The 23,616-nt window shown below is 38.9% G+C and overlaps 1 protein-coding gene across 15 annotated transcripts in view; it reads left to right on the top strand.

Annotated features, from left to right (window-relative positions):
* The first annotated feature begins 4,757 nt into the window (after positions 1-4,757).
* Positions 4,758-23,616, top strand: part of kif1aa (kinesin family member 1Aa) — a 48,439-nt gene continuing 29,580 nt past the window's right edge. For 5 of the 15 annotated variants that reach the window (XM_026157856.1, XM_026157857.1, XM_026157855.1 and 2 more), the window contains exons 1-14: positions 4,761-5,121; positions 7,665-7,823; positions 16,860-16,933; positions 17,066-17,248; positions 17,337-17,402; positions 17,490-17,668; positions 19,545-19,656; positions 19,937-20,014; positions 20,132-20,197; positions 20,289-20,306; positions 20,417-20,495; positions 20,848-20,926; positions 21,206-21,348; positions 22,730-22,768. In XM_026157856.1, the coding sequence (XP_026013641.1) occupies positions 7,718-7,823; positions 16,860-16,933; positions 17,066-17,248; positions 17,337-17,402; positions 17,490-17,668; positions 19,545-19,656; positions 19,937-20,014; positions 20,132-20,197; positions 20,289-20,306; positions 20,417-20,495; positions 20,848-20,926; positions 21,206-21,348; positions 22,730-22,768 (1,222 nt within the window). In that variant the 5' untranslated portion in view covers positions 4,761-5,121; positions 7,665-7,717. Of the gene's footprint in view, positions 5,122-7,664; positions 7,824-16,859; positions 16,934-17,065; positions 17,249-17,336; positions 17,403-17,489; positions 17,669-19,544; positions 19,657-19,936; positions 20,015-20,131; positions 20,198-20,288; positions 20,307-20,416; positions 20,496-20,847; positions 20,927-21,205; positions 21,349-22,729; positions 22,769-23,616 lie in introns of all 15 variants that reach the window. The other 10 variants (XM_026157851.1, XM_026157850.1, XM_026157849.1 and 7 more) reach the window with 4 other exon arrangements.

Here is a 23,616-nt window from a genome sequence, read left to right as displayed (position 1 = left end):
CCGTAGCATGTGACAATATTTAAAAGCTACACTTTAGCTGTGGTGTGTCAAACTTATTTTACATTGCGGGCTGAACACAGCCCACTATGACCTTAAGTGGGCCGCACCAGTCAGTCAGTATAAAGAAGTTACATGTTTGACTGTTTTTTCACAGGACAAAGAAAACGCTGCTGTGACAAAGAAAGAAATCTGTCAGCACAACTCTTTGGGCTACATTGTAAGAAATAAACGTGTTAACTTACAGAAAAAGTTCTGGTAGCTCAGACTGTCCAGTTTCTTTCTTTCTTTCTTTCTTTGTTGTTTTTAAACTCTACTCGTAAAAACAAAGAAAACATCCTAAAACAAAACAGAAATTTCGATTGTAGAAGGCAAGAAACAGAAACTGTTTATTTATAATTGTTTATTTCTTAATTACTTTGTTTAGTATGAAAGGCCATAAGTGAGGGTAGGAAAAGCTTAAAACGTGAAACTATAAAAATACAGTTGTGCAGTAGGCAGCAGACCAAAGAAGTTAAGTAAGCTGCTATAGGCTCAGGCTGCTGAGGTTCCAATTATGCCCTGTTCATTTCTTCCTTTTTATATACCACTGCCTTTTCTCACTGCCCAGAGTTTGCATAATGTCCTGTTTGTTGTTCATGGTCTCTAATTTCTCCTTTTGTTTTTCTCTCTTTGGTTTCCTCTCACCCTCCAAACCAGTCACTGCCTCTCCTTGAGCCTGGTTCTGCTGCAGGTCTCGTCCTGTTAAAAGGGCATTTTTCCTTCCCAGTGTTGCCAGGTGCTGCCCGTGGGGGACTATCCTGTGACCTATCCTGGGACTATCCTTACAGTAAAGACAACTGTGGTTGTGAACTGGTGGTATATAAATACCTGTCAAATCTCAGTGTACTCCTTGTAGTAAAAGGCACTTGTAGCTGCCTTTATTAGCAGTAGATTGTTGTTCACACACTGAAGAAGTGTTCAGACACTGTGCGTAAATGTACATAAAGTACACACACTTGCTTCAATCAATGGAGTGACTGACAGCCAAAGAAAAGGCAAATGTTTAAGGAAAAGCTTGCCTATGAAAATATGAACATCAATACAAACAAAAGTAATGTGTCATTACCCATCCACTTTGTTTTTGCTGACCATGACCTCCTTTTACATGATCTCAAATTCATCTCTAAATTTAATATTCAAGCCATGATATTATTGTTTCCAAGTGTGATGAGGGTGGGAGGTTTTCTCCACACGATCTGATAGGTACACACCAAGAGCATCTCTTTAAGAAAGCATGTCTGTCACACAAGGTTTGAGGCAACAGCTCACTCTACCAATAAATTATTCAGGCTCCTGTGCCACTGAGTTTAGACATGGCAGAACAGAGCTGGAAGGCTGGGCAGAAACAATTGTGGGAATTTTATCATTTTTATTCTTCTATATCATTTTTATTCAGCTTTGAGTAGTGGCATTTTTTGAAAACATTTATTAAACATGTAGTTTTAATCATGTTATTACACATATTGCAAAATGTGCTCATAAAGAGATGATCTATTGTGAAAGATGACAGAGTGCAGAAAAAGGTCAATCCATAACACGCTTACAAACACAGACATCACGTAGACTCATTCCTTGGGTAGAGGTGAGATATGTTTTTCTTGTAACTGCAGTTTGTACCTGCAAAAGCAACAGTTTTGTACAGGATGTGCTCATGATGTTCCAGAGATAAGAGTGGAAAAAAGGACGACGACAGGAAACACATGGAGCGGAAGCTTCTTAAAATGTGTTAAAGGTTGTCAACAAAAGGTGTGGTGACTGTCATTAACTGTAACTTATGCATGTTATGTATCTGCTTGACGCAAGAAGGGGCGTAAACCCTGACATTTAAAAGCCATTTGAAGTGTGCTTTCTAGTGGAGATCTATGCTGATAATGTAGTGGTGTGTATCTTCCCATGTGTTTAATAAAATCATTGTTTGGACTCACTTGGACCAGTGGTCCTTTGTCTCACACCTCAATCGCGAATCGGGACACAATACACGACTCCTGTGTTTTCCTCTAGTGGACACTAGTGTGCCAAAGTAATCATAAAAACATCCCACTTTAAAAAAAAAACAAACGTACACACAGCAGGGAGTGTCTGCCGAGTTTAGCATGTGGTGATTCATGGGAGTGACATCATCCTGTTTTATTCACGTCTGTGATTCACACCACTTACATTTTCTGTGTGCCGTTTGAAGCATGTTCGTTCTGCGAGGAGATTAGACCGTGAAATCTTAATGCTGATGAATTAAATAAAACATTTGCATGAGAGAGAAGTGGATGAGACAGAGAGAGCCCAAGAGGGATTTTACACATCGTTTAAATGTGTGTGTGAGAGAGAGCAGTAGGACTGGTAGGACTGCGCAAAGAGCAAGGTCACAAAATTGCATTGTGTTTCACTGAGGCTGAAACCTGAGCAGTTAAAGTATCCTTCCACCAGACAAAGAGTTCCTGTTGACTGCCTTTTACTGCCTAAACCTTTTTGCAAATTGCTGCAAATTATTTTCAGGAAGAAAAAAAAGAATTTGTTCAGAAAGCTGCTCCTCAGATGCCAAATAATAAAATTCATTTTTTAAAATATACACATAAGATTTTTTACACTGGCTGTCAGTGAAAATAAAATGTATTGATCTGTTAGCATCGAGCTTTACAGGCACTAAATCTTCATTGTCCAGTAGCAGGATCCTGTCATCTTTTTTTTGCCAGTGATGTAGGGTGTCTACACATTCCCCTAACAAATAAAAGCTCCCCGGTTTGATCCCAGGAGGAGGCACAAGTCTCTTTCAAGGCTGTGTCGACTCAAATATGCAAAGTTACCTGCTGTGGCGACGCCGTGTGAATAAAGGAGCAGCTGAAAGAAGCTTCTTCTTCTTCTCTCATCTCTGTTATCAACCTGATGCTTAAGTATATCCACAAAACATCTCTCTCCAGGTACTTTATCTGCTCTTTTTTCTCTGTTTCTGATTAAATAGTTCTGCTTTAGTCGATATGATTTAGTTTCTCAGTGAAATTACTTAATTATTCTTTATTATTAGTGGTCGATGAAAATAAATTATATGAAGAAGATTCAAATTCGTCATAAGAGCACTACTAAAGGTTATTAAAGGCATTCTTATGGACTCAGGGGCCTCTTATTTACCACTTTTAGTACCAATTCAGACGAAAACTGAGGTTATTGTAGACAGTCCTAAAATTCTTAGAAATATGGTTTCTGGGCAGATACCTCCAGCAGCACTGAGGGGAATCTTGGAGTCATTTTTGACCACAATATGTCCTTCAATGTACACATTAAGCAAAAATAACTGCTCTCTGTCAACAGTGCTAAATTGTAAACATCCAGTCACTATAACTGCATTTAAAATTCTTCTTCTCACATGCAAAATGTTGAATAATAAGGCCACATCTTATCTTAAAACTTATATTATGTTATAGAGCACTTCACGCTCAGACTGCAGGCTTATTTGTGGATATTTAAAAGTAGAATGGGAGGTACAGGCTTCAGCTGTCAGACCCCCTTTCCTGACAACTCTTAACTAAGAGGATCCAGCTGTGTGGTGTGTGGCGTAAATGCTTTCAAATGTAATAAATAAGGCACTTGTAGAAAAAAATGCTGCTGTGCATATTAAATGGAGTATTTATTTGTCAAATAGGCATATTGTCACTCCTTAATGTAGTCAGTAAATTTGAAAAAATAGAGCTAGAATGATGAGTTTTTGAATTTTCATTCATTCCATCTGATGGAAATTGTGTGTTTATCTGAGTATCTCTCTGAAGCAGACAGTGTTTTTCTGCCTGTAAAAATGGTCCTCTCTCTCAAGGAAAATTTAACTGAAATTTTATTGATCAGTGAAAAACATAATATGACATCAGTGCTTCTTACTGCCATGAGTCAAAATCTCTATATTTTGGGAAAATGCAATTAATATAATTATAAAGCTGAGACTCATTAAGTTCACTTCATGGAACTGAGTCATGGTTGTCAAAAAGTGTCTTAACCTGTGCTTTTCCTGTTTCAGATGTTCTAATCCACAGAACACGGGTGGAATTAAGGTATGACAAATCGTCCAGAAATGATAGTTTTCACATATTTTCATTTTTTTCAAGAAGCTACATAAAAGTGGAAACTAAAGTGTGGGTTGCATGTCTTAAAAGAATACATACATAGGTGCATGTGCATTTAGCTGCTTCCTTTTCAAAAGGAAGGTCAAAAAACAAACTGCACGTATTGTTTGTTTAACAATCAACGTTTATTATTTGCTCCAGTAAAATACAGCGACACACTTTAAAACTGCAATGCGGAAACAAAAATCGTTGTCATAAATAAACACATCTCAAGAAAAATAAAAAATTTGGGCCTTATATTGTTGTTTTTTGCCGTTCCCGAGGCCTGGCTCTACTCTAAGAAGCTGTATTGGATGTTTCAGTGAACACTCAGTTTCCATGCGCGGCGACCTGCTTTGTGCCACTTGTCTCCTCTCGGCTTGATGTCCCTGATCTGACCTACTAAACCTTACAAGTACAACACCGTTTGTGTGTCCTCACATGCACTGCTTCCAAAACAATCCTCCAAGTAATCCAGGCTGATTTTACCCCTTGAGAAAAACACTAATTCCCCCGCTATCCGCGAGTTTTACCTTTAATAAAAGGGTTTTCTCTATTACAGCTTTCATAAGAGGTCATAAGCGGGATACTAATCCCACTCCCTGCCTCCGCCTCTCCCTCTCCCTCTCTTCCCACTACTGCATTGATGCTGTTACCTCCCTCGGTGATGATGTCACTGGCTCAGTGGAGCTCGAGCATCCTTGCCAAAGACAGGGAGACAACAGAGCCGTTTTGATCGCTTCGGCCGAACATCCCAAGCTGCCTTTCCGTTTTCCTTGAGTCCCCACTGGCAGTCACGGGTGGAGGAAGAGGAGGTACAGGTACAAGGCACCAGCAGGCGGTGACTTCCTCAGCCCTTCATGGAGAAGGGAAGCTGTTAGCAGGGGCAGTGCCAGACCTGGAGGAGAGCAGCGGAGGTGGTGGTGGTGTCCGCGGAGCTGGACAATAAAACAGACGAGCACGAGAAATAGAGCCAATTCAGGTTATTGGCATTGTCGAGGTAGGGCGGCTTTTTTTCAGTGTTTCCATTGTCACAGTGCTGATGCAGTTTTAATGAAGCAGCCTTTATTTACTTAGTGTTAAATCTCCTGGGGAGAGATGGGCTTAGGGTGCGGCCATTGAAGAGGCTGTCATTGTCGGGAAAAAGGCAGCCTAGAGCGATACAGAGGCATTAAAGCTGCTGTCTGACACCAGCTATGTGCTGTTATTTAACTGCGTCTATTTTTAATAAAGAGGCTTTTATTTGTGTGAGCAGGACGGCAGCAATAAATGCACTGTCATTGGGGGAAAGGTGAGGTAGACGTGTGCGCGAAAGTGTTGTGTCATAACGCCAAAAGCTGCTGAAATGACGCAATAAATGATGTTTTTTATCAAGTCAAAATGGTCAGTTTAAGCTTAATAACGACAGTGTCCATGACTTGCGTTTTATGGACCTGCTGCCATCCTGAAAAACAAAGTTGTTTGTTTTTTAAAAGCATTTAATAAATTCACAGTTACCTAATCAATAAGGAAAATTTGCCTAAAGTCTTGTCAAAAACATTATGTGCATTACTTTAGTCTTTGTCACTGGGAAAATGGTGGCCGCCCAGCTGAGCTCCATCATCAGCTGATTGGTGTGTGAGCAGATTATGACCATGGATGTTATGTGGAAAGGGGAAAAAAAGAAGTGGAAATATATTTTCACAAGATGCACAAGTTGCACTGTGACATGATTAATATTTTCCATTTCAGATAACAAAACCAGAGCCGATTTATGGCACACCTTGTACACCATTCGCTCCTTTTCATTTATTAATCCTGATTTTTAGCCTGCAGTCAGTTCACACCTGTTTTGCTGTTGTACTATGTTCCCTGCATGCATCTTGCCAGTGAATCTGTTCAGGTGCCAGCTGGAGAGGGTGTACCAGGAATCGGGGTGACACAGCAGATTTACATTCAGTGATGAAAGACAATCTGAGTCACGAACACGCTCTGAGTATTGGTACCAAATCTGACGTGATCCCAAATCTTAGGCATCAGTTGAGTAAAAGAAATGACAGACTCTCTTATTAATATTCATAGCTGTACCTGATGCAGCATCACTGAAATCTAATTGTATCATAGTCAAGCTTATTGATAACCACATTAAAAATTTTGATGATGAGTCATGTTTGTACTTGATCCACCCACCACACACTAAAATCTATTGAATGTAATTTTTTTGCCTTTTGAGTGACTGCGTAACGAGTCGTTGGTGAAATGGAGCTGCTGAATGGAGCCAGACCCTGGATTTGTGGCTGGTTTCAGTGCCATTGTCATCCAGAGAAACAGCCTGACATTTAGCTGCTGCTGCACTTCTTTTGTTACAGCTTGCTTTATTATCCATTACTCCCCTGGCTGTAGCTGACCATGCATGGTCTTTTCATGTTACAGCCACTCAGCCCTGCCCTATGCTATTGTCCCAGTCTCATCAACCGCAAGATGCAATATTCCAACTTTACAATTTCTAACAAAATAATGCAAAAATAAGACAACATTTGTAATATTATGCAAACAGAGCACATGCTAGAAAAGTCTGCTATGGCATGACGATCACTTATGAACTGATGGATGTTTATAAAACCAGTAAATCTAGTAATAAGGACAGTCGTTCCCGACCTTTTTCATATAACATGCCTCTGTAGGCCTGGGAAATGGACTCAAGTATCCCTTCTTCACAATGTTAAAATTAGAACTGTACTTTTACTAAACTGTATAATAGTTGATATTAAACATGACCAACAATTGAAATAATGAGGTCATCAGGCATTCAAGAAATTCATGTGAGCAGAAAGCTTGATTTTTTTAGATTGATCTGTCATATCGAGGCCCCACCCATTTGCTTTTCACATGCTCTTTTTGCGAGGGGCAGCCAATCAGAAGAATGCTGGCTTATTAGGATACTGGATAAACGTTGATGATTGAGTGATCCCACTCCCTCCGCTGAAAAGTAGTTAAAATACTTTTAGTTGTTTTAACCCTTTAGACATTTTTTATCTAATTTTAAGCTTTCAGCTCCCCATTTATCAGTCGTGTAAGCTGGCCTAACTTTTTGTCTGTGGTTAAGCTTTTTGTCCATTTGACAGTTCATCACTGCATTTTATGTGGTATTAAACATGAACAAAGTTTCAGATAATTGATCGGTGTATGTACAAGTAATCCCTTTGAGCCCACAGCTGTAAACAGTCAGCTTCTTTACCCTTAGATCCTGATGATGTCATCGTGAAGGGATTTGAATTTGAAATATGGCAGAAAATATACTACTAACTATACTCTATGTTTCAGTCTTCCTTCTCTACTCTTTAGTGACTTTATGACTATAACTTATATATTCAGATCACGTATGCATTCCTTTTGCCGTCCTGTTTCTACTGCTTATCCATTACTTTGAATTAGCTGTTAAAATGCTGCTTAAGTTGATTAAGTTGCAGTTTCTGGGTTTCTTGGGGAGTGGTTTGCACATTAGTTTTTAGTTTAGTATTGGCAGCAACTCAGTTGTAATTCATATTCTCCTCCTTTCAACAGACTTGCAGACCGGCATTACAGAAAGCACCCCAAGGTGCTAAGAAGACAGCACCATGGCAGGGGCCTCTGTGAAGGTGGCGGTGCGGGTCCGCCCCTTCAATTCTAGGGAGATTGAGAAAGATAGCAAACTGATCATTCAGATGTCTGGAAACACCACTAGTAAGTACTCTAACTAGGATTTTTTCATAGAACTGTGGTTTTACTGAAAAAAGTGCATGTTTTTTTATTATCTTCGAGGCTGACTTATACAGTGAAGTAAAACTGTAATTAAGTCTGACAGATGTTTGCTTAACCTGGGGGAGGCTTCTTCTTCCACAAGGCATTAAGCACAAGGTTTTCCAGCTGTAGCTCACCTCGACCTTTAACCTTTCTGTGCGGTTGGATTACTGAACCATTAATTTCCTCTGTACATGTAAGGCGTATTTCAAGACACATCAAATTAGCAACATTTTATAGAGACTCAGACTCAGTTTCTGTGGGAGCAAACCTTTTTCCTGCCTCAGACAAAATGTGATCTAACTGAACTTGTTTGAGACAATATGTAATTACTGCAGGGTCCACCTTTTCAGCAGCTAAACCGAGCAAGCAGTGAAGGATTTAGCACATCACCAGCTTTGCAAATCAGTTGAACATCACGTGTTAGGCGACATAAGCTTCTCATTTATTTTGTAGAAGTCCTGCTATTTATGAATACAGATTAAAAATTATTCCTTCTTCACCATTTTATAATTAATCTTTCTGTTCAAGTATATGCAGTGAACAATTTTGTTATAATCCAAAACCAGCCACATTAATTTTCCTAGGAAACCTGCTCTGTAAGTTTCCTTCACTTTTAAAAAAACATGTACTTAAGAGCAGCACACATTCATAGATTTAACAGAGGACTGAGCGAAGAGACTGGAAAGACACTCGATATGTAGTCTGCTTAGCAAGGTAAAGCCGTTTGTCAATAATTGATGAGACTTCCTAAAATATTTACCGTTTGGCCTAATTTAGGCATCTCCCTCCTCCCTGCTCATGTCACGGGTGACTACATAACGAGCTGGGTGGCCTTTCTGGGCCGTCATATTTTTATGTGGGATGGTGTTTAAGAACTCGTTTGAAATTTTTTACTGTACAGTAGGAGTGATGTTACTTTGTTTGGCTTCCTTCTCTGTTTCTATGGCAGTGAACAATAAGTGTTTGCCTACTTCAGCAGTGTAAACATAGACCAGAGGTACCGGAGTCCATTGGGAATAAACTGGCAGCGTGTGGAGTGATAAAAAGTCCTTGAAGATGTACTGTTTTAAGCCATCTGTGAATTTGATTTTTAATCACACAAATCCCTTTTTTATGTTTTTATCCATGACATTATCCACACACATGTAAATTTAAAACACTTCACGAACACTGCCATCATTGTGTAACACTGTTTAATGCTTGTCTTAAAAAGTGCTTTACAGTAAATTGCTTTGCAAAGATCACAAAAATCAACTAGTCGAACGAATACCAGGGTCTCACACTTAAGCTAGAAATCATTTAAACCAAGAAATAATCAGGTTTATAACTTTCCTGAGGAGGTTTATTCCATAGGTTTTGGCCCACAAATTCTCTGTCTCCTTGAGATTTCAACGGCACCTCTGGTTCAGATAAAACAATCGTGGTGATAGCTTTGGTCTTGGTTCTAATACAGCGATCTACTTTAATCTAGTATAACACAGGTTACTGAAAAAGGTATAGTCAGACCTGCATGTGGGCAAATATGGAAGCATTTGTGTTTGATTTGTCTAATTCTGATCAGAAATTTAAGACGACCTTCTAACAAAGTGGCTGCTGCTATGAGCTAGATCTGATGTCCAGCCCACAGGAGCTGCAGCTTGAAATAATGCACTGCTCAAAAACCAAAGCAAGTGCTAATAAATTAGATGAATGCAATATGAGTTTTTGTAGCAGAGGCTTGCTTCTGTTGTTCTCCAGCAGAAAGAAATAATGGGGGATTTTCAGCCACCTGCCCTATAAAGTTTATTAAAACCACAGTGGGGCTTGCAATAAATATATGCAGTATGCTTTCTGAATTTCATATTGTGTTGATGCGTTAATCTGGAAAAAGATACACATTAATTCATTTATTCTTACATATTAAAAGGAAGTCACCACTTTATGTCATATATAGGTGTGAATTTATCATATTTCTCTTTCAGTTATTTTTCCTAAAACCCAGACATTAAACATCCTGTCAACACTTTTAAGAAGCTTCACGTTTTTCAGATGCACAAAGCTGCTTTCAGTGAGACTGCCGGTCTTTCAGTGGAGCAGATTGTTCTCTTCCAAACTGAGTCAATAGCTCTGGATGTGGGCTGGAGGATGTGAGCAGGCTGATGTCATGAAAAAGCCCATTGGTTGCAGTGTCTGGAGGGGATAGAGAATCGGGGTATAAATGCCCCCTTGTCTCTGTGTAGTCTGGGTTGAAGAAAGGGAAAAGACGAAGGAGTTCTGGATTTTGTGTGTGTGTGTCTCTCGCTTCTTTGTGCTCCCTGACATTCATGTGTGGGTCAATAGCCCAGTTCCCACAAAGCAGGAGAATGGCAGTAATCTTGTTGTCTGATAGAAGTTCCCTCCCACGCCGACCTTAATTAAGATGCAGGGGAAAGACCTGAAGGAATAAGGGGCCTCGCTTTAGAAGACTACTTGCTGCAAATACTCTGTAGGAATTGCAATACATGCTTACAAAACACTTATATATCAGATCATTTTATATTAAGGTTTTAGTAGAGGTTCTTGGTTAAAACATTTATTTAGTAGAAGACATACACATAGTCTCAGTGAGCTTCTGGTCTAGTGAAAGGTCAGAAGTGCAACAGGTGAATTGAGAAAGAGCATTTGAGGACGAGACACAGCAGGTTGAAGGTGAAGAGGTGACACAAAGAGCATGTGAGGTCAACACATACACACACATTAGTTAGATTTATTTAGAGGAGAGATTAGTTATGTCTCGACAAGAAAGAGGAACAATTCACTTTAAGATAAGAACGGAAAGTACCAGCCATGAAAATAGAAGATGATCTTCTGGGTGAAAAGTCATTGTAGTGTTGATCTGATCTATGTATAAAATGTATCTGTGACGCATGAAGGGGCGTCAGTAAATCAAACCCTGATGCTATAAAATATCTGTTCATGCTTTGATTAAGTCGAGGACTACTGGCTGTCTGCGTACAGAGTGTCTTCCCACACGTGTGTTCATTAAAATCATTGTTGGACCAAGAGCTTCTGGACCAAGGGTGGTTTGTACTCTCCCTCCTCAATTTTGAACCTTAACAATTTCTGTTAATTTTGCTGCAGAAAAGTTATGAAGACATCAAAATTTTCACCATCGCAACATAACAGTTAGTAATATATGCAAAAGCAAGAAATCTAATCAGGTATATGAGTGTAGATGCATTACTTTAACATGCATTTGGTGGTTTCTTTCACATGTGTTCATGCATTATATCCCATTTGGACTACATTCTAAAAAAAATTGCAGTTTCTCATTCAAGTAGCATGAGCTTAGCAGTGCGCTGCACTAAGGATATGAATTGCATATTGGAATTGGCTGCAGCCTAAACCTTGATGCTCTTTCATAGGCAGCAGGAAGTGAATAGAGTAGTTTAAAAGCCTGTGGGAAAACAGCCATGATTCTCACTTGGTTTATGACCTTCTTAACCACTGTTATGGTGACTTTATGGTCTGATTGCTATTCTAAATTGTTCTTTAGTGCATCATAATGGTGATCTAAATCATCATCTCCATTAGAGTAAAATAGACACCAAAGCAGGGTATTCTTTAAAGCCTCAGCTCAGCCCACAAGCGTTGTCCCTTGTTTCAAAGACGATAACGACAAACTTGAACTTAAAAACAGGGGTGAAATTCCCAGTATTCCCCATTCTATTTATTATTCAACATTGTGACTTTTTCCGGTAACAGTATATCTAACATCTAACGTCTTTTTGAGAGAAATTGTGGATTCATGCCTTTTCTTCATCTGTGTAGTAAAAACCCTCATTACCATAATGATTACTGCTCTTTTATGTAAAAGTGCGTCATGCAAAGACTCATTTGACAGTCAGACTTCATAAACTCAGATATAAATCAGCAAACAGCTGCTGCGGCTGAATATAGTATCTACGTGGCTTTCCTCCAGTCCCTGTCAGTGAGTTCATGTCCCCTCTTTCAGACCTGCTGACGCAACCACATTTCGTCTTCTATTGACTGGGGCAGGTCAGCCGTGACAGTCCTGAGCAGCATCACTCAGTCACAATTATGAAGACCTAGCAGCTATGACAAAGACAAACATGGAATGTGCAGTAAAAGGATACTGAAAACATGACAGAAGGGCAACTGAAATTAACCTCGAGCAGATAATCGCTGCTATAATTAGGAAAAAGACGAGGAACGTGGGCGTTTCTGACAGATACAGTGATGAGTGGAGGCATTTGATAAAGTGGGAAACTTTAAAACTGGGCCACCTGATCAGCATGAGCAGTACTATTTTCAGTCACGGTTACGTAAAAAGATTATTTGATGTTATTAGGGAAATATTAGGAAAATATAAAACATATGGAATGCTCAAAATTGGAATACAGTGTAGTGGTATTCTTTCATAATACACAGCTATAAGAATACATTGTTGCGAGTACATTTTAAGGTGGTAAACATTTGCAAAAAGATTAAACAAAAACAGTAAACAGTAATTAATTTTTTTGCCCAATAAGTCCTTCATTTTAAAATTCATAGAATAAATGTTTATAAAGACATATAGATTCAACATTGTAAATATAGACTGTTAATGCAAATCATACACTGTTGTTTTAATAAATCAAATTACATTAACTTAAAATATTTTGTTATCACATGCCGGTTTTTACAGTTCAGTTAATTACCTCCATGCAAAAACTGAATTAGAAACAGCTTTTATTGAGGTATTTGGGTATTTAGAACACTGAAAAAAAAAAGATCAGCAGTTTCTCCGTCTTCATACATTTTTAATATTTGATTACCAAGATATCTTATGTGTATAGTAAAGATGAATGGCAGTGGCCCTGGTGTATACTTTATGTTGATAAATGTATCGATTGGGCTTTTACTTCAAAACACTCCAGACGTGGTGACAAAGACGGAAGAAAATGAACTGCTCGCTTTTCTCGTCTAATTGTCTGCACTTAATGATGGGTCATCAATTAAATCTACAGCTAAAAATTAAAAAGTGCTTCCATCATAAAAAGGGAAGATAGATGGCAAAAGTGGATACGGCAAGGGTTGAAGGAGGTCTCCTCTGTGTGCTTGAAATGACGCAGAAACTGTCCTATGGTGGAGAGATAAGCGATGATCACTGGATGAGATACCTCAGCTATTGATCTTAAACACTCAGTCCTGCTCCCGTGTCTCACTGCAGCCCTCATATATGGTCGGTTACTAAATTAGTTTCAACAATTACTCAGTCAGAAATTCTCTTTTTGTTTGTGGCTACTTTCAGAAAAACGTTTCATTGCAAATAAAAACCTTACATGCATTTAACAAGCTTGGTTAGGATAGTATAAAAGAAGTCTGTACCCGTGCAGTCTGCAAAGGTACTTCCGCTCTGATGGTAATTCGTGCTGCCAGTCACCACCACTCCAAAGTAATTACCTTATCTGAATGCAAGACACTCTTGTATTCTGTGCTTAAGTAGGGATGCAGAGGGCTCATCTTGTATGAATCACAGCGCTGTTGAAGATGAGTACGTTTAGAGAGGATGTCATATAGCGAAGGCTTCTGGGCAATAATGAAATCTTGGTTTTTTGTGTTTTTTTTTATTTTAGGGGTTTGATAAAGCAGCACGGTGGCACGGTGGTTAGCACTGTTGCCGCACAGCAAGAAGGTCCTGAGTTCAATTCCACCATCAGGCCGGGGTCTTTCTGTGTGGAGTTTGCATGTTCTCCCCGTGTTTGCGTGGGTTCCCTCCGGGTACTCCGGCTTCCTCCCACCGTCCAAAGACATGCAGCTTGTGGGGATAGGTTAATTGGATAATCCAAATTGCCACTAGGTGTGAATGTGTGAGTGAATGTGAGTGTGAATGGTTGTCTGTCCATGTGTGTTGGCCCTGCGACAGACTGGCGACCTGTCCAGGGTGTACCCCGCCTCTCGCCCTATGACAGCTGGGATAGGCTCCAGTGCCCCCCACGACCCTGAAAAGGATAAGCGGAAGCGAATGGATGGATGGTTTGATAAAGTAGTTCATGTCTCCTTTCAGTTATTTACCGAGTGAGTGAATCCAGAGTTTGTAAAAGCAGATCAGCGTTTTCTGTCAGAATGGACAGTTTCCTGATTGTGTAATATTTAGGTAATATTTACTATACACCCAGTTAAAAGCAATAAGTAATGTGACTACTAATACTGCTTAGTGAAATATGTCAGAAAAGGAAATTACTGCATAATAAAAGATGCAACACAGAATAAGCTGCAGTGAAGCAGCACAAACTCCTTCGCTGCTACGTAGGAACTGTCTTTTGTTTCGGTAACCCTAACCCTTTTTTAAAATTTGTAACCCTTTTTTAACCCTTATTTAAATAAGAAGTAAATGTAGAGAGATTAGTAATCTCCTTTGGGAGAGCATCCTGTTTCAGATAGGCAGCATTAGCAGAGCATGTTTTCCGATGGTGGGAGAAGCCGGAGATTCTGGAGAATATCCGCACAGACGGGCACAACATGTTTGTGTGACAGAAGCAGCACAGGCAACAGTGCTAAACATTAATAATAATTAGTGAGCAGTCTAGATTTGTGATGGTCAGCAGCAAGATACGATGATGATAAGATGAATGAGGATTATTTTTTAACTTTCAGTCAGGTTTACCTTTAACCAAAACTAAGCAGGCCAAAAATCCTAAAACATTGTGGAAAGGTGAAAAATGGACAAAAGAAGAACATATTTCTTTAAAACTCCATATTTTAAGTGTATTGACGTTGATTGAAGATCCTCTCTTCGAATGTCCTTATGGTTCTCGAAATTGTTTCTGTTAGCAGCGAATACAGACTACACTGCTTGGATAAGTATGGCAAATATGAGGACTGTAGTACATCTATGTTCATATCTGGCCTTCTTCCAGAGTACCAGGATGAGTCACGGCCAGTAAGTGAAGTCTCATCTCTTAGTCATGGCGAGGATTAGATCTGAAATCTGAAACCCAAGTCAGCCACACTGGCCTATATTTCATAGCTGGGAACAGTAGCAGTGTAGAGAGGAAATAAAACTGTGTACACTTACTTGAGCTCGTACTTAGCTCTGGGCCTTTTCCTCTTTTATCGACCGCATCTGCATTAGTAGAGAAAATGGTCTGGAGCCCAGGGAGCAGGGAGGAAGCATCATGTTGGCACCAAGACCAAATGAGATATGTGGGCACACCAACATGTGGAGTAGTATTCATGCCAAAAACAAAAAACAAACTAATCTCGATTTCATTGTGTCTGCTGAGTTTGGACAAATCAGGGTGAAACTGTTTGATGCACAGCAAAAAAAAAATCTCAAGAAATACTCTTTATTAGATGTTTTTGCAGAAAAAAGATAATTTGTGTATCTAATATTTTACGTTGTGTTTATATTGTAATGTCTACGAATGAAAAACAAGCACAATAATATAATCAAAGGTTTTACGTGTAACTTGAAATATTGTTTTCCCCAAAAATGTGTTTTTCCACAAGTTAAATCTATAAAAAGCTGTAATTAGTCCTTTGGTTCGAAGTGCAAAACCTTTTCCACTCAAAATACTTTAAATACTCTATGCTTTATTTTTGAAACCAGTGTATCATCATCATGTCGATCAGGCCTCGGGGCAGACATCCTTAACATGACGTTAGATTAGCCATCAGTACGATATGATTTAATTATAAATCACTGTTTAACTGGATTTTCTTGAGTTGTCGTCATTCTGGGGATCAGACTGTTAGTGCTTATTCCAAAATCAAATTTTGGCTGCAGAGATGTCTGCCTTCTCTTGAATGTAATGAAAATGTAAAAATCTGGTGTATTTTGGTGCTCAAAACTTGAAAAAAAAAATGCATTTAAATAACTCAACATCTCTTATTAAAAATATTGAAATACTTATTTTTAAAAAAAATCACAGCTTTTGATGTGAACAGTGTCATGTAGGAACTATCCTTTCCACCATCTTCAATGACCAACATCAGCTGAGAGGAAACTCCATTAATATTTAAACCCGGCCTGTCTTCATGAGAAGATGCATGTTTCCTACTTCCTGCACAAAATCTTCACAATAAGGTTTTGGCACTTTTTTTGAGTAACTACATCATGAAACATTGAGTATTTCAGATGTATTTTTTCTTTGTTTATTCCGTTATATTTAACAGAAACCAGGCATCTCTGCAGTCAATATCTCGAAAACTGGGCAACCTTCACCAAAACAGTCTGGATGAAAAAAAAAGCAATTCAATCTGGAGGGAAAAAATGATTTAGGGCGAATTGTCCCTTTAATCTGGGATGAAGTTATACGCTATAACTTCGCTATAACAGTGAATACACTGTTTAATGGGGAGAAGGCATTTCCTGTTTGAGTACCGAGATGGATGCTTAAATAGCTCATGGAGGATTTGTGATTTACAGAACAGCTGGCAGACACAGGAAGACATAAAAGCATATAGACACTTCACTGGCCTTCTGGGAAGACTGAAAGTTATAACACTGACAAAGGTGGAATTTATTGGAGGGCTACCAAAGGTCAGCGGAGCCTGACAGATTACAGCTAAAAGCGGCTGGTTGTTTCAAGCTGTATGCTGTTGAAAGATGAGCTGAGCGCAAGGTGTCCTAGAAAAGTCCTGACAGGTAACAAAATAACTGGCCTTTTTGCCTGTTTCTCAACTGGTTTACCTCATTGACTGGCTGACGGTGTGTGACCTCAGCCTTTGATTTAACAAATATTGGATTTTATACTTTGACATGGTCTCCAATGCCTTCTGTTTGGTCCTCTTCTGGATGAAGTGTTCCAATGTGATGCGTTTCTGTAATGAATTTATGTAGGCCAAGCCCAATAACTTAATCCCAAAGGTAGCTGTTGGTGCAGAAAGGAGAGGTGACTGAAACCTTTCCAGCTCTACTAGCACAACATGATACTAACCCAGCTCAGATCCAGTTTCACATGGGTGGTTCTCACCCTCCCTCTGACCCATGTTCCTTGTCCTGTCTTTCAGCCATCATCAACCCTAAGCAGGCCAAAGACAACAAGAGCTTCAACTTTGATTACTCCTACTGGTCTCACACTTCGGTAAGTCATCCGTGCACCCCCGGAGCCCAAACACAACGCATCCACATATTTTCATCAGTTTTGGATATATTTGTTCAAGCCTTACAAGACATTTTTAGTCTTAAATGACCAATTATTGATCTCTGTCCACAGCCCGAAGATGTCAATTATGCATCGCAGAAGCAAGTGTACAAAGACATCGGAGAGGAAATGTTGCTTCATGCCTTTGAAGGCTACAACGTCTGCATCTTTGCATATGGTCAGACGGGTGCAGGCAAGTCCTACACCATGATGGGGAAACAGGATGTGAAGGATCAGCAAGGAATTATTCCCCTGGTACTGACACACTTTGATTAATTTAACAGGGCACATAATAAATTAAATAATTTATCTTTTTGCGGATTATTATGTTTTCCTCTTCCAGCTGTGTGAAGACCTTTTTACAAAGATAAATGATAATACAGACAACAGCATGTCCTACTCTGTAGAGGTGAGTGTGGGCGCCCCTCCTGTTTATACAGTGGATTCAGACCTCACATCTGTTATAAATGTTCAATCAACTGTCAATTTGAAACAGGTAAGCTACATGGAAATCTACTGTGAGCGTGTGCGGGACTTGCTGAACCCAAAAAACAAAGGGCACCTGCGTGTGCGAGAGCATCCTCTAATGGGACCTTATGTGGAGGACCTGTCCAAGCTGGCTGTCACCTCCTACAATGACATCCAGGACCTGATGGATTCTGGCAACAAGGCTAGGTAATGTAGTCAACTATTTCTCGAGTCTCAGGAAAAGGCAGTGAACCACAGGAGGAGTGCTAAGTTAGCACGTTAGCTTAGCAAGTAGCGTAAACTGCCATAAACTGTGTGAGTGCAACACTAAGGACACATATACCCAGTGTTGCCAACTTAGCGACTTTGTCGCTATATTTAGCGAGTTTTCGGACCCCTTAGCGAATTTTTTTCTAAAAAAAAGTCGCTAAAAAAAGACGTGAAAGCCCGTATTGCTTTTACTCTCAACAAGCAGCGGGTGCTGTAACGCAGTCAGTTCTTCTTTTACTCTTTTACTCTTATGCTGTTTTGTGGATCACAAGGTTTAAAACTACTTATAAACACATAAACACAAAGTAACTCCACCAGAGTGCCTATTTCGGGTCACTTTTGCCGGTCCAAGCCCGGGTAAAGGAGCAGGGTTGGAATTGTGACATTAAAAAAAACAATAATTGCTAAAAGAAATTTAATTTGTAGTTCTAAATAAACTCTAAATGCATTTAGGACGTTTTTTACTCACTTTATGTCTCTTCCACGATGTTATTTCTCTCTCCAACAACATAGGTTACAATTAGATAAGCATGACCAATTATGCAAATTAGGCGATGACGTCATTTAGCGACTTCTAGCGACTTTTAGGACAACCAATAGCGATTTTCCTTACTGAGGAGTTGGCAACACTGCATATACCTGCCAATTAACAACAAAATAGAAGCACAAACTTGTTAAGCGAGCTGTTCCTCACAGCAGGGCTTATTATTCAACAGATATTTACATAAAAATGTTCCAAAAGGTACAAAGACCACAAACAGGGTTGGAAGATGCAGTTCAGTAGCGACTCCAGTTAATAGAAATTAAAGCAATAAGTTATATAACAGTTTACCTCATGGACAGTTGTTATGGAGGCTGGTTTTCTGGACACATGTTTCTGTTGTGATATTGCATTTTAACATTGCAGTCTATGTGGATTAACTCACTTTTGAAGGAAGTTTAAAGTGGCTGTTTGGGGAACTGCAAATTCTATTTAGCTCTATTTTAGCTCCAGAGGAAATGAAATGAATGAAAGGGCTAATTAAAGAGAGACTCCATTGAATTAGTCACTTTCTTTCTCTCTTAAAGTAACTGCACACAGGATATGAGGTTTGCAATAAGGAATGAATGAAACTCTAATGAAATGTATGTTTGTGGTGCACTATAAAAATGTCAGATGCATTGCTTAGCAGGCTCCAGGTTTTTCCATTTATAATTCTAGATTGGTTATGATTGTGAGATATTAAACGTCTCTCTTGTTCTTAGACTCTGAGGTTTTTGATTTTGGCTGTAGAATTGGTTGAAATTCCCTCCAAAAATGATTTTAGGGCTTAAGGAAAAACCTAAACATCGTGGCTTTTTGTGCTTTAGTTTTGACCCCTTTTTAAAAATCTGTCTTTCATAGAAGGATGAATACATCCAATCGGACCATCTATGAATACATACAGTGAAAACAGAAGGGAAATGAAGGGAACGTTTACAGTCAATATCAATTTAAATATTTATATATAAATATTAAAACGACAATAGACACAGGAAAAAAATGAATGATCAAAATAAAACAGGAAGCATGAAGATGGGAAGTGTCATAAGGTTTGGGGGATAAAACACAAGCACAGTGACCATGACGTTTACCTAAACATAGCTGCTGTTACACTAAATATACTTTTTTTTAAAAATACGCTTTATATATAACTACCTATTTCTACTTTGAATAGTGTTTTATGAGTGTGTCATATAAAAAAACATTTTCATTAAATTATACTTAAACCCACATCCTGCTGGCTAAAATCTGAACTGTACAAAGTAATTAAAATTCATTGTCTCTGTGCAGGACTGTGGCTGCCACCAACATGAATGAGACAAGCAGTCGCTCGCACGCCGTCTTCAACATCATATTCACCCAGAAACGCCACGACACAGAGATGGATAACACTACCGAGAAGGTAGAGGATTTTTATCTGATCCTCACTGAATTTGTTTAACATCGAGTTGCTGTCTTGGTTTATCTGCCCTCTGACTGATGACGCTGATTTAAGTCTTGATGGGATGTGGAAATCAATGACTCCTTGAAGGTCATGAGGATAATTCTTAAGCTGTTTTTTTTAATAAGGCCTGTCTCTATAATAAAGATGAATGCCTATTGATTCTTTTTTTGTGTTGTTGAAAGCCCATGTGTTGCATCTTATTAATTGGATTCTACTGATTTGGTGTGTGCTGTTTTAGGTCAGTAAAATCAGTTTGGTGGATTTGGCTGGCAGTGAGAGGGCCGATTCTACCGGAGCCAAAGGGACCAGGCTAAAGGTGAAAACACTACAAAAAAAAATCTTAACTCATGTTTATTTATCTGACTAAATCCATGTTAAAGCAGTCTGTGCTTACTGTCATCGTAATCCTTATCTGCCTACTGTTCTGTCACAGGAAGGAGCAAATATCAACAAATCTCTAACCACGCTGGGGAAAGTCATCTCTGCTTTGGCAGAAATGGTCTGTATTAACCATTTGTTGTATTTTTTAAGGTGAAGTCGATTTTGTGTTGGATAAAAATTACAGTTTCCACTGTCTCATTTCATTTTAGGGCTCTGGGCCGAATAAGGTGAGTGATTCACATGTTATTATCCTAATTCATTATTTATTTGAACCTATAGTAAACACAGAAAAAATTAATTCATGCTGACTTTTTGTGTGTCTTTTATTTATAAACAGAATAAAAAGAAGAAAAAGGCAGAAAGCTTCATTCCATACCGAGATTCAGTTTTGACTTGGCTACTGAGAGAAAATTTGGGTATGAACACCGTTTTTCAAAGGCATTGAATGTCTCTAATATTTCTAACATCACTGTGATATGTAAAAGAATCCCTCCAGAAAATCGTGCGTCTGAACCCCAAAAGCTAATCACTTTTACATTTTAATGCAAACCACAACTTTTCTGTTAAATGTAAGATTTATGTTGTACTTATGTAATTGTACTATATGTAATCAAATGACATTTTTTGGGTGTAGCAAAATCTAAATTTTAACTTGTTCAGACAGAGTGTTTTCCTATTTTCCTGACACCACATTCATGCAGAACTAGTGACAATCAAGTACACATTCTGAACTCAAAGCATAAATTTACATCTGTTCTTCTCTGTCAGGGGGAAATTCTCGAACTGCGATGGTTGCTGCTCTGAGTCCAGCTGATATCAACTACGATGAGACCCTTAGCACGCTCAGGTAAACAGAGCAGACAGCACATTTTGTGCTGCAGATTTTTCCTCCCACACAGCTGGTGAATGTTGCTTTGAAGGACACCGGTGTTGGTGAAACGCAGGCATTGTGTAATCCACGTTTCCCTCAGAGGTTTGCCTCACTTTCACACTTCAAACATCCTTCACGGGTTGCAGCTGCAGCTCCGGGCTGCAGAGACGGGGATGTCGGGGGAATTATGAATGTGTATATATGTGTGTGTTTCTCCTCACACACCTGTGTCTCAGTGATCTTTTGCATTCCCAGGTATGCTGACCGTGCCAAACAGATTCGCTGTAACGCTGTCATTAACGAGGATCCCAACAACCGATTGGTGCGTGAGCTGAAGGAGGAGGTGTCTCGCCTGAAAGAGCTCCTCTTTGCTCAAGGCCTGGGTGACATCATTGAGAGTAAGGGACCATTCATTGGATTTATGTGCCCATTATCTGTAGATTGAATTTTAAATTGTTCATAATGGTCTTGGACCCTTTTTTTAAGAGTCAGCCTCAGCTCAGCCCACTCACAAACAAATTTGTTCTCCCTGTGCTCACAGAAGCCGTGATGTACTCACAGACATGTTGATCTGTTCAAATAGGCCAAGAAGCAAATTAAGAACCAGCCAGGGCAATAAAATCAGTGGGAAGAAGTTAATGAAAATGAATAGATAGCAAGTGGTTTCAGACAGCAGTAGGACCAAACTTGGCACGAATGCATTATTCTCCCATTTGTGTCTAAAAACAGGCTGGAAAAAATGGTGTAGGCGTTGTTTCTAGCATTAGCATCTGAAGCTAACACATCATACCAGCTATGTGAGAGGAAATGTTTTGCCTCCACTCCTGTCCTTAGACAGGCAGGGTGCTCTTACATAAATAACACAGCACAAGTTATACATCTCCTTATATTGGGAAGTGAATTCATCTTGATTAGGTATCATCTCAGTAGCACTTTTTTATGTCAGAAACCATTACAGATACCACAGCCTCAGTTATCCACAAGCACTGATATCATATTCCCTTTCTTAGGCACCTGAACAGTTTATAGTGTGTTTGGTGGAACACAAAACTTTTGGATGAGCTGTACAGCAAACCATATATTTGTTCAAATCATTTAAAAATGGTTGAAAAAAACAAATATGGTCAAGAGTTCCAGCTCAGTAATGTAAAACAGCATCAGCAGGAGAATCCTAGCAGCCTGTTTGCACAAAGACACAAAGTTGAACAGTTGATTTATAGTAGAAAAATTATCTATAGAGGGTGAAACTGTTTTGTAACTGGCTGTAAACATTTTTGAATATATGAATATTTTAACATGGGATTGATTCATTTTTGGAGCCAGCCTCAGGGTGACATTAAAGGAACTGCAGTTTTTGATACTTCGTTAGAGGTTGATGCTCACTCATGACTCACCTCTCCTATGCATTAGCTTAGACTATATTACACTTGTTTTTCCCAAAATGTAATCCACTAATTTTGGTTAATTTATATAATTATATCTATATAAGTTATAAAGTATATATAATTTTGGCCAGAACATATAGTATTAGCTCATTGCATCTCTAATCTTGATACCACTTTTACTGCAGTACTGCAAACAGATGTATTAGATGGATGTTATATTATTTTGAAACCATGCACAGTTCCTTTCCCAGAGAAAGATCAGGATTAATGTTTGGAGCGCATAGAGCATATTAAGACTGCAGTGCTCAGGTGTTCACCAATAGCTAAATGAACATTTTTACCTGTGGAGAATTTAACTAAAGGTGTTGTGCTGTCTCTCTGTCTCTTCTCCCAGCATATCGAGCGTCTGGTGCTGATATCGAGGGTTTGAAATGTGTGTTCTCTGTTTCTTGCTTTCTGGCTTTGCAGCTTAGAATCGCAGCTGATTAATGTGGCAGTGTTAAAGTGGTTTTTCAATGTTCTCTGCAGCACCAAAGGAACTGTTCTGATTGTTTTACATGATTTTTAGTGAAACGCGAGAAGCTAATGTTAATGAAATACAAACAGCATGTTTTCCATCCCTATTCAGGCTTTGCTATATTATGGTGCTGTAGAGATCTGAGTATGACTTTATAGATGCACTGATAGGTCAGCGGAGCAATATAGTATGGAAGCTTGTGCACCATAATGGGATTCATTTCATCTTTAATTTCCCTGACGTAGAAATTGTGACATCCATTTCCTCTGGCAGGTCTGTGTGTGTACGACGCGCTTTATTTTTCCGGCAAGAAAACACACATATCACATAAAAAGATTTAATGACACATGCAATGCAGTGCAGTAAAGAATTAAATCCCCTAATATATTCTAAGCAATATATTCACAAAGCATTTAAAAAATAGATAACGATGTAATAAAAATCTGAATAAACCTCAATAAACAAACTTAAAAGTTTGGATGTTGTGAGAAAACAGAATGCAATAATTTGCAAATCTCATAAACATATTTTTATTTTCAATTAACAAAATAAAACAGTCTAAGAAAAAGATGACCTCATCTTGAACTTGATGGCAGCAGCACAATCAAAAACGTTGGGATAGGGTGATTTCCCACTGTGTAGCATCCCCTCTGCACTCTTAACAGGAAAACGTTCCTTCCTTGTCTGATTGAGGATTATAGTCCTGTTATTAACCTGTTGCCAGTTAACCTTATTAGCAGCAATATTTCCCTTAATTTTTTCCT

The sequence above is a fragment of the Astatotilapia calliptera genome, chromosome 23 (genome assembly GCF_900246225.1).
Source record: "Astatotilapia calliptera chromosome 23, fAstCal1.2, whole genome shotgun sequence".
Lineage (NCBI taxonomy): Eukaryota > Metazoa > Chordata > Actinopteri > Cichliformes > Cichlidae > Astatotilapia > Astatotilapia calliptera.
This window is presented reverse-complemented; position numbering and strand designations above follow the sequence as displayed.